Raw genomic sequence first — 10,238 nt, forward strand, 5'->3', positions numbered from 1 at the left:
AGCCACGTTATTTACCTGCCCTGGGGCAGGGTGGGCGGAGCAGCCTCCACAGCCACCAGCCGGTGCCACCAAAGGGGACCCAGTAGCAGCCCTGGCCCCACGGAGAGGCGCAGACACAGACCATCACCTGCCTACCGGGAAGGGGAGTTAATGGGTGGGAGGCAAAGTCCTGCTCTCAAGAGTTTGCAGTGATTGTCCTGCTGCCCCCGGCACGAGCTCAGCCCCCGGCAGCGGGGACGCCCCCCTCACCCACGCTGCTCTGCCCCAGGTCATCCTCTGCTTCTCCCCCGTGGGCTCAACCCTGCGGGTGCGGGCCAGGAGGTTCCCCGCCGTGGTCAACTGCACGGCCATCGACTGGTTCCACGAGTGGCCGCAGGACGCGCTCGTGTCCGTCAGCAGCAGGTTCCTGGAGGAAACAGGGGACATCAAGGTGAGCTGGGCCCCCGGGTCGGTGCATGCCATGCCTGTGCACAGCCCTCTGTCCTGGGGGCCTGGGGGAAAGCGGGCTGCTTCGGGGGGGACAGCCTGCGCCTCTGCTGCTCTCCCTCTTGCAGTGCCCGGGCGTGGGGTCTGGGGTAAGTCACAGCCGGCTCCAGGCCCCAAACCGTGCAGGCGGGACCAGCCTTTCCTCGCTTCCCACTTGTCCTTAAAACAGCCCCATAAATAACAGCCTGGGAACAGCAGCTTTTCCCCAGTGCAGCCCAGGTTAACCTGGGGGATAAGAGCCAGGAAACCAGAGCTGGGCTTAAGAACCAGCGTCGTTAGTGCCATGATCACCTACGTTTCTCAGCCACGTGTTGTGTTTAACGAAAAGCAGTACTTTGCCTCCCGGCCCCTGTGGCTGGACGCAGAACCGACGCTGCGGGAGGGCTCGGTTCTACCCCAGCGTTTCCCCGCATCCACTCGGCGCAGCGGCTCACTCTGCTCCCGGCAGAGCCTCTCACCCACCGCCTGTGCTCCTGCTGCAGCCCGAGGTCAAGGTCTCCATCAGCCAGTTCATGTCCTACGTCCACGTGAGCGTTAAGGAGATGTCCAAGACCTACCTGGCCACGGAGAGACGCTATAATTACACCACGCCAAAGACCTTCCTGGAGCAGATAAAGCTCTACCAAAACCTGCTGGCGAAAAAACGGAGCGAGCTCACTGCCAAGATCGAGCGGCTGCAGAAGGGGCTGACGAAGCTGCAGAGCACAACGTCCCAGGTGCCTGCCCACAGGAACGCTTCTGCTGCGGGGCCGGTGCGGGGGGGCGAGAGGACGCATGTCCCCGTGGGGCGTCACGGTGGCCACGAGGTCCCCAAGCCTCACCAAGCCACCGCTGCGAGGCTGGGCAGGGCTGGGCAGATCAACCCTTGATCCTCTCCGTTTCTCCCCCGTCAAGGTGGACGACCTGAAAGCCAAGCTGGCGGTGCAGGAAGCAGAGCTGAAGCAGAAAAACGAGGATGCAGATAAACTGATCCACGTGGTGGGTGTCGAGACAGAGAAGGTCAGCAAGGAGAAGGCCCTCGCTGATGAGGAGGAGCTGAAGGTCCAGGCCATCAACATGGTGCGTGGGGCTCAGCCGGTGCCCACCGCAGCGGGGCCCAACACGGGACGGGGCAGCACGAGCTCACCCCATCCCATCCCCTCGCCTCCCCAGAACGTGTCTGAGAAGCAACGAGCCTGTGAGACCGACCTGGCGAAAGCGGAGCCGGCGCTCGTGGCCGCCCAGGAGGCCCTCGACACGCTCAACAAGGTGGGCGACCCCTCAGCGGGAAGCAGGTCCCCGGCTGGTGCCGGCGTCCCCCCGCTGGGGCGATGCTCAGCGGCCCCCGCTCCCTTCCCAGAACAACCTGACGGAGCTGAAGTCCTTCGGGTCCCCGCCCCAAGCAGTGGTGAACGTGACGGCAGCTGTGATGGTTCTGACGGCCCGCGGGGGCAAGATACCGAAGGACAAGAGCTGGAAGGCAGCGAAAGTCATGATGGGAAAAGTAGATGCTTTCCTTGACGCCCTAAAGAATTTTGACAAGGAGCACATCCCCGAGGCCTGTCTCAAGGCGTTTCAGTGAGTCTGTGGCTGGTTCCCGTCCCCTTCCCAGCCCCGTGCAGGGCATCCAGGAGAGACCCTCACCTGGCGGGGTTGGGGGGCAGGAGCGGGGCCCAGGCAGTCGCTCTGCTCTCCCCCCCCCGGTGCCCACCGGCAGCCCGAGCCCTGGGAGGAGCGGGACGGGGCCGCCGCAGCACGGTGCCGCAGCACGGCGTGTTCTGCCGTTCCAGGCCCTACCAGTCAGACCCCAGCTTTGATCCGGAGTTCATCATGTCGAAGTCGACGGCCGCCGCAGGTCTGTGCTCCTGGTGCCTAAACATCGTTCGCTTCTACGAGGTGTTCTGCGAGGTGGAGCCCAAGAGGCTGGCGCTGGAGGAGGCCAACGCCGAGCTGGCGGAGGCACAAGAAAAACTCAATCGCATTAAGAAGAAAATTGCCGTAAGTGCGTGTCCCCCCCCCGCAGCCCCCGGCCAGGGCCGGCTGCCGGAGCCAGCCGCTGTTTGCCTTGGCTGGCGCCTGCCATGACCCCATCAGGCACCAGCAATTCAGCTGCAGGTCATGGCCAGAAGCCAAAGCTGAGTGAGAAAGATTCTTATAATTGATAAAACGCGGAGCCCGGGTGCAAGAGCTGCGTCGCCACAACAGGGGCTGCTGCAAAGCTCCTCGGGGTGTGCAGAGCTCTCCCCGGGGCTGGCAGCTCGCGGCAGCTGCGCTGTGTTGTCTTTTGAAGGACCTGAACGGCAATTTGGCAGCTCTCACTGCAGAGTTTGAGAAAGCTACAGCCAAAAAAATCAAATGTCAGCAGGAGGCTGATGCAACCAACAGAGTCATCACGTTGGCAAACAGGTACCGTGCAAACGCTGGCCCCAGAGCGCTGGGACTGTGCTGCTCCCTGGCATTGCGGGGTGACAATGACACAGGGGTTGTGGAAGCATCAGAGCCCCCCAGGCCCTCCCCAAATTAAAAATGAATATGAACTGGGCCAGAAATTCAGAGGGGGGATGCAGCCGTGTGCCCCGGGTGAGGGCAGCCACTGCCTGAGCAGGGGGGGTTAATCCCGAGGGCGTTTGGTGATGGGGCATCACAGCCATGTCACTGCGGCAGCCACCATCTCCTCTGACCCCCCCCAGGCTCATCGGGGGGCTGGCATCCGAAAACGTCCGCTGGGCTGAGTCGGTAGAGATGCTCAGAGAGCAGGAGAAGACGCTGTGCGGAGACGTGCTGCTGGTCTCCGCCTTCGTGTCCTACGTCGGCTACTTCACCAAGAAGTACAGGGCCGAGCTGCTGGAGCAGCGCTGGATCCCCTTCCTCAGCAGCCTGGCGGTGAGAGGCCACGGTCCCGTTCCGGGGTGCCTGGGGCTCCTTCCCCCAACACCCACCGCCACCCAGAGCACTCACCAGCCCCTCCCCGGCAGGTGCCCATCCCCATCACCCCCGGGCTGGACCCCCTCAGCCTCCTCACTGACGCTGCTGACGTGGCCGCCTGGAGAAACCAGGGGCTGCCCAGCGACCGCACCTCCACCGAGAACGCCGCCATCCTCTGCAACACGCAGCGCTGGCCCCTGGTCGTGGATGCCCAGCTCCAGGGCATCAAGTGGATCAAGAACAAATACGGGGAGGAGCTGCGGACCATCCGCCTGGGCCAGAGGAGGTGGGTCGGGTGCTGTGGGGCGGCTGCGGGCTCGGGCTGGAATGGGCCCCCCTTCCCCGCCACCCGAGGGGTGCGGGGCTCTGCAAGCCGGGGCACCCACGTCCCCCATCAGACTCAGGACACCCCAGGGCAGCAGCGGTGACGGGAGCACCCAACCCCTCCACGGGCTCTGCGGGGGCCGGGGCTGGCAGAGCACCAGGGGGGTCCCGCCAGGGCACAGGGGCTGGAGGGCGATTGCCCCAGCTCGCCCAGCTCGCCCCACGCCGTGCCTCCCTCCCCTCCCGGCCGCAGCTACCTGGACACCATCGAGCGGGCGGTTTCCGAAGGACAGACGCTGCTGATCGAGGACGTTGGTGAGACGGTGGAGCCGGTGCTGGACCATCTCCTGGGCAGGAACACCACCAGGAAGGGCAGGTCAGCGCACCCCGTTCACTGGTGCTGAGGAGTTTCTCCTGCTCCAGGCAACCACTGCTGCCCAAAAATGCCAATTTCTGCCCCTTTGCGTGATGGCAGCTGGGGCCTGATCCTTCCCCATGTGCACAAGAGCCTCCGGCCACATCTCCCAGCTTTCTCCCAGTATTTCCCGGTGGGGACATTTGTAGTCGATGTGACATTTTGGACCGTTCTGGGCTGCAGAGTCCAGTTCATTCAGTGGTTTAAGACGAGCGTGTTCCCTCGTGCGCCCACAATAAGGTCTGACAAACTGGGAGGGTTCTCTTGGCAGACACAAGCTATTCCGTGATGGGGCTTTTGCTGAGAACCCCCCTGCCCCGCCTCCCGCGCCCCACTCGGCACTGCCAGCCCCGCTGCAGGGAACCGTCCGAGAGCTGCGGGCAGGGCAGCCGCCAGCTCCTTCTGCTCCTCCGGCCTTCGCCCTGCCGGGGCTCTTCGGGCACTTCTGCCTTTCCCTGAGCACAGAAATACATCCCGAGGGGGTGGGAACAGCAGGCAGGTCGAGGGTTTCTGTCTGTGACAACTTACTGCCAGGGGTACATAAATTAATTTGTTTAATTAACTGAACAGATACATTAGGATAGGAGAGAAAGAAGTGGAATATCACCCGCGCTTCCGCCTGATTCTGCACACCAAATACTTCAACCCTCACTACAAGCCAGAGGCGCAGGCTCAGTGCACCCTGATCAACTTCTTGGTGACCCGGGACGGGCTGGAGGACCAGCTCCTGGCTGCTGTGGTGGCCAAAGAGCGGCCAGACCTGGAGACCCTGAAGGTACGAACCTGGCTGTCAGTGAGACGGGAGCGAGGGCAGCCCGGGGGGGCTGCGGTGGCTTTGCTGGCGGCGATCGGGGAGATTTCACCTCCCTGAGGGAGCCAGGCGGGTCCCATCCACCCTCCTCTTGCACTGGCGCTTTGGTGACACCGTGAAAAACGTGGCTGGTTTCTCAGAGACCCGTAGCTCAGCTGACAGGTACCTCGGTGTGCTGCCGGGGCTGCGTTTGTGAAGGAAGGATTTATGATCAGTAAAAGATAAAACCAGCGGAACTGCTGGTGGCCCCGAGCCTGCTGCACGCAGCTCGTTGGGGAGCGCCCAGCCTAAGCCGCAGCGATCGACACCCGAGTTCTGACACGCGTCTCTCCGGGTGCTGGTGTTGCAGGCAAACCTCACAAAGAGCCAGAACGAGTTCAAGATCAAGCTGAAGGAGCTGGAGGACTCGCTGCTCGCCCGGCTGTCTGCTGCCGGCGGGGAATTCCTGGGGGACACGGCGCTGGTGGAGAACCTGGAAACAACGAAGCGCACAGCCACGGAAATTGAGGAAAAAGTAAGTGAGGTGCCCCGGAGCTGGTGCTGCGGTGCCACGGGCAGCGGGAGAGCTCTCCCGGACCACGCTGGGCCCCCAGCGCTCAGCAGGAGCTTTGGGCGCTGCTTCGGCGGGTGCCAGGCTGCTGGATAACACCCACCTTCCTGTGCGTCGAGGTGAAAGAAGCTAAAGCCACCGAAAGCCAAATAAATGTCACTAGAGAAAACTACAGGCCAGCGGCAGAGCGAGCGTCCCTGCTGTACTTCATCCTGAGCGACCTCAACAAGATCAACCCCATCTACCAGTTCTCTCTCAAGGTAGACGCGGAGCACAGAGGGACTTGGTTGGGGGATCTCAGAGATTTGGGGTTTCAGCATTTATGCTGCTAACAGAACACCCAGCAGCCCAGGCACTGAGCTGCCCCCCGGCACTGAGCTGCCCACCCCGGCTCTTCCTCAGGCATTCCACGGGGTCTTCGAGAAGGCCATTCAGCGCACGGCCCCCAGCGACGACGTCAAGCAGAGGGTGATCAACCTGACGGATGAGATCACCTACTCGGTCCACACCTACACTGCACGGGGACTCTTTGAGAGAGACAAACTCATTTTCCTGGCCCAGGTTGCCTTCCAGGTAATACGTGGGAATGTCTGGGGCTGCTGCTGTATAATATTGTACGTGAGTTTATGCTGGGTCAGACAGGTTCTTCTCTTCTGTGCTGCTGCTGGATGCTCAGCAGCCCCTCGCCCGGAGCGCAGCCCCTCAACTTGTGCTCTCAACTTGCCAGGTCCTGGCGATCAAGAAAGAAGTGAACCCGGTGGAGCTGGACTTTCTCCTGCGCTTCCCTTCCAAGGCCGGCGTCACGTCCCCCGTGGACTTCCTGCAGCCCCAGGGCTGGGGTAGCATCAAGGTTGGTTGGGTCTGGGCCAAGGGGGGCAGGTCTGGGCGTTCCCTGGGGCCTGGCTGCCGCACAGCGCCGGCCCCGCGTGCGCGCGGCTCCACGGGGACCCCCCAGCCTGGGGTCCCCAAGGGCGAGCAGAGCCCAGGAGCGATTTATCCCTTCTTGGCCGGACCTGAAGGTGCTCTCAGAAATGGAAGCGTTCAAGAACTTGGACAGCGACATCGAGGGCTCAGCAAAGCGCTGGAAAAAGCTTGTGGAGTCCGAGGTGCCGGAGAAGGAAGCGTTCCCCAAGGAGTGGAAGAACAAGTCGGCCCTGCAGAAGCTGTGCGTGCTGCGGTGCCTGCGGCCGGACAGGATGTCCTACGCCATCAGGTGCACCCGCGCCCACCCAGCACGAGCCCCACGGCGTCACCGCGCCCGCTGCGCCCAGCGACCGCACTTGGTTTTATTTATTACGGTTTTATTTTTCCGTAGGAACTTTGTGGAAGAGAAGATGGGGAGCAAGTTTGTGGAAGGCAGGAGCGTCGACCTCTTCGAGGTGTACAAGGAGAGCAGTCCCTCCGCCCCCCTGTTCTTCATTCTCTCCCCTGGCGTCGACCCACTGAAGGACGTGGAGGCCCTGGGTGAGCCGCTGCCCACATGCTGCTGCCGGCGCCGCACAGCCCCCTCTGTGCCAACACGGATGAAAAAGGCGTCTCACACCGCGGCGGTTCCCTCCCCTCCCCAGGCAAAAAGCTGAACTTCACCATCGACAACGGGAGGATCCACAACGTGTCGCTGGGGCAGGGCCAGGAGGTCGTGGCAGAACGGGCCCTGGAGCTGGCGGCTGCGCAGGGACACTGGGTGATCCTGCAGGTGAGGGGGGCACCGGGGCACACGGCAGGGCCACCAGCCACAGCTCAGGGTGTCCCCAGGCTCCCCCAGCCTCCATGTGCCCATGGACACCAAGGCGGTGTCTGGGATGGCCGAAGCTCAGGGAGTGTCGGCAGCGGCTCCGCTCCCCCGTGCCGCTGTTTGTCATGACCCACAGCCTCAGCGCCTGGCCCTGCGCAGGCCAGGTCCAGGCTTCTCCTCGGGGAGGGCAGAGCCGGGAGCAGGGAGGGGACACGGAGGGGCTGGAGCTGGGGGGAGCACAGTGCCCTCCCTCCCTGCAGCAGGGGGGACACAGTGCCAGCAGGCAGGGCTGGGCACGATGGGCCCTTACCCTCACCCCACCGCCACGGGCAAGGCCGGAGGCGAGGGGCCACCCAGGACGGACAGACCTTCGGTGTGCACCAAACCTGCTCCCTGGGGAGCCACAGTGGGAATGTGGGGGGGAACGAGCGATTCCTGAGGCTGTGCTTCAGCCCAAGCAGTGCAGGAGGGGTTCCTGTTGCAGAACATCCACCTGGTGGCCCGGTGGCTGGGCGTGCTGGAGAAGACGGTGGAGCGGCACAGCCGGGGCAGCCACGCCGACTACCGGGTGTTCATGAGCGCTGAGCCAGCCCCCAGCCCCGGGGCACACGTCATCCCGCAGGGGCTGCTGCAGAACGCCCTCAAAATCACCAATGAGCCGCCGACGGGCATGGAGGCCAACCTGCACAAAGCCCTCGACCTCTTCACCCAGGTACCCTCGCCCGCCCTCGCCCCACCGCCGGGCACAGCTGGTCCCTTTCAACCGCTTCAGGCCAGCGCGTCCGGCTGACCCCGTCCCTGGGAATTCAGGGGCTGAGGGTGTCACTTTGGGGTGTCACTGCAGACATGGACACCCCCCCCCGGGGAGGCCCAGAGCCCCCATTTGTCAGGACGCGATTCAGGGATGACCAGAGCTGCCCCAGGGTCCCCAAACCGGGTGAATTACCGGTGCCCTTCCCGAGGCTGAATGTGGAGCCGCTGCCTGGTGCCACAAAGTCTCCTTGACTGTCAGCAGGGCTTGGGGGGGGTGTGGGGGGACTTTTTATAAACAAACAAGTGCTAAAATTAACCAATCAGCAACTCTTTAAAAGACAGTTTTGTGCTTTTTTTTGTTTAATAAACAACCTTCAGTTCTCCTTTGCCATCACCTGTTAATTTCCCTCACTCGAGGGTGGCTGACAGCAACATTCACCCATCGCAAACCCGCTCTCATTTCTGTCCCGCTGCAGGACACCTTAGAGATGTGCAGCAAAGAAATCGAGTTCAAACGCATCTTGTTTGCGCTCTGTTACTTCCACGCGGTGGTGGCCGAGCGGCGCAAGTTTGGCACTTGGGGCTGGAACAGATCTTACCCCTTCAACAACGGGGACCTGACCATATCGATTAACGTCCTGTACAACTACCTGGAGGCCAACCCCAAGGTGAGGTTCTTACCGGGTGACACACCTCAGCACAAGACACACTGCGACAAGCAACCTGGTTTAAAAAAAGTCATCACTTTGGTGCCCAAATGCCTTTTCTTGAGGTAGTTCTTCCCCCCTCCCTGCTCTGGCAGGTGAAGGGGTGACTGAGCTGGGTTGGTTTTTTTAAAATCACTTTCCACCTGAAAGAGAAAAGCCCGTCCCAAGAATGAGCTGCTCCCTGCAGGTACCATGGGACGATCTCCGGTACCTCTTTGGTGAAATCATGTACGGGGGCCACATCACGGACGACTGGGACCGCCGGCTCTGTCGCACTTACCTGAGTGAATACATCCACGCGGAGCTGCTGGAAGGGGAAGTGTACTTAGCTCCAGGGTTTTTGATCCCTCCCAGCTTGGATTACGAGGTAAGAAAGATTTTAACGTTGCAATTTACTGTGGAAAACCACTGCTCTGGATAAACGCGCACTAGTCAGCGTTCCCTCCTGCTAACCAAGGGGGAATGTAGGGGGAAAAAGTTTCAATCCCGTGGAAACGTGCAGAATCGCTGCAAAAATAATTCCTGTGGCCGGGGTGGTCTGGGGACAAACTTAGGTAAGACATGAGTAAAAACCCATCTCGAGGAAGCGCCGCCAGCTAGCTGCGACACACCACACAACCGGTAGTTTCAAGGCTCACGCTCCTTGTACCAATCTGCTAAACTAACATCGGCGCCTGCCCTGCGCTTAGGGTTACCACAAGTACATCGACGAGAACCTGCCGCCCGAGAGCCCCCACCTGTACGGCCTTCACCCCAACGCCGAGATCGGCTTCCTGACTGCCACCTCGGACAGGCTTTTTCGGACCGTTTTGGAAATGCAGCCCAAAGAATCAGACGCTGGAGGAGTCTCAGGTGTCTCCCGTGAGGAAAAGGCAAGTAAAGTTCTACGCTGCACAGCGACAGTTCAGAGGCCAGGCAGGGACTAGGTGGGGAGGGCGGAGTTAAGTAGCTGTGAACCCCCAGCATTTTCCCTCAGGCAGGAGCAGTTCTGTGCATCTCCTCTGCAGGTGAAGTCAGTCCTGGAGGAGATCGTGGCCAGGCTGCCGGAGCCGTTCAGCATGGCCGACCTCACGGCCAAGGCGGTGGACAGGACCCCCTACGTTGTAGTCGCCTTCCAGGAATGTGAAAGAATGAACACCTTGACCCGAGAAATGAGGCGCTCTTTGACAGAGTTAGACTTGGGACTAAAGGTAGGCGTTAGGCAGCCGCCAGGGAAGCGCCACTGCTCCTCCCCAGCGCTCGGTGACCCCGGGGCCGGGCAGGGCCAGGCGGCACCAGCCTCCTGCTTTGGGATGGCTCCGAGACCAAACGCTTCCGTCGGCCTCGCCTTCTTCAGACAGAACTGCCCAGACTTTTCTCTTTTGTAAAGGGAGAACTAACGATTACATCCGATATGGAAGAGCTGGCGAACGCGCTCTTCTACGACAACGTTCCTGCGCCCTGGGCACGTTACGCCTACCCCTCCCTTCTGAGCTTGGGAGCCTGGTACACAGACCTGCTCCTTCGGATTCGGGTGAGCAGGTTTCTTGAGAAAGTTAAAGCAGATACCACAG

At 61.6% G+C, this 10,238-nt stretch overlaps 1 protein-coding gene across 1 annotated transcript in view; it reads left to right on the forward strand.

Moving 5' to 3' along the window:
• Positions 1-10,238, forward strand: part of DNAH17 (dynein axonemal heavy chain 17) — a 34,205-nt gene that overhangs the window by 22,218 nt on the left and 1,749 nt on the right. Inside the window, exons 55-78 of the mRNA XM_074889680.1 lie at positions 269-430; positions 969-1,202; positions 1,381-1,545; positions 1,639-1,734; positions 1,826-2,043; positions 2,256-2,463; positions 2,756-2,871; positions 3,156-3,348; positions 3,441-3,676; positions 3,968-4,090; positions 4,700-4,904; positions 5,290-5,454; positions 5,610-5,750; positions 5,893-6,063; positions 6,218-6,340; positions 6,510-6,703; positions 6,806-6,954; positions 7,059-7,186; positions 7,710-7,937; positions 8,455-8,646; positions 8,873-9,052; positions 9,375-9,557; positions 9,693-9,875; positions 10,055-10,198. Of these exons, the coding sequence (XP_074745781.1) occupies positions 269-430; positions 969-1,202; positions 1,381-1,545; positions 1,639-1,734; positions 1,826-2,043; positions 2,256-2,463; positions 2,756-2,871; positions 3,156-3,348; positions 3,441-3,676; positions 3,968-4,090; positions 4,700-4,904; positions 5,290-5,454; positions 5,610-5,750; positions 5,893-6,063; positions 6,218-6,340; positions 6,510-6,703; positions 6,806-6,954; positions 7,059-7,186; positions 7,710-7,937; positions 8,455-8,646; positions 8,873-9,052; positions 9,375-9,557; positions 9,693-9,875; positions 10,055-10,198 (4,137 nt within the window). The remainder of the gene's footprint in view (positions 1-268; positions 431-968; positions 1,203-1,380; positions 1,546-1,638; positions 1,735-1,825; positions 2,044-2,255; positions 2,464-2,755; positions 2,872-3,155; positions 3,349-3,440; positions 3,677-3,967; positions 4,091-4,699; positions 4,905-5,289; positions 5,455-5,609; positions 5,751-5,892; positions 6,064-6,217; positions 6,341-6,509; positions 6,704-6,805; positions 6,955-7,058; positions 7,187-7,709; positions 7,938-8,454; positions 8,647-8,872; positions 9,053-9,374; positions 9,558-9,692; positions 9,876-10,054; positions 10,199-10,238) is intronic.

Source organism: Strix uralensis, chromosome 19, assembly GCF_047716275.1.
Source record: "Strix uralensis isolate ZFMK-TIS-50842 chromosome 19, bStrUra1, whole genome shotgun sequence".
NCBI lineage: Eukaryota > Metazoa > Chordata > Aves > Strigiformes > Strigidae > Strix > Strix uralensis.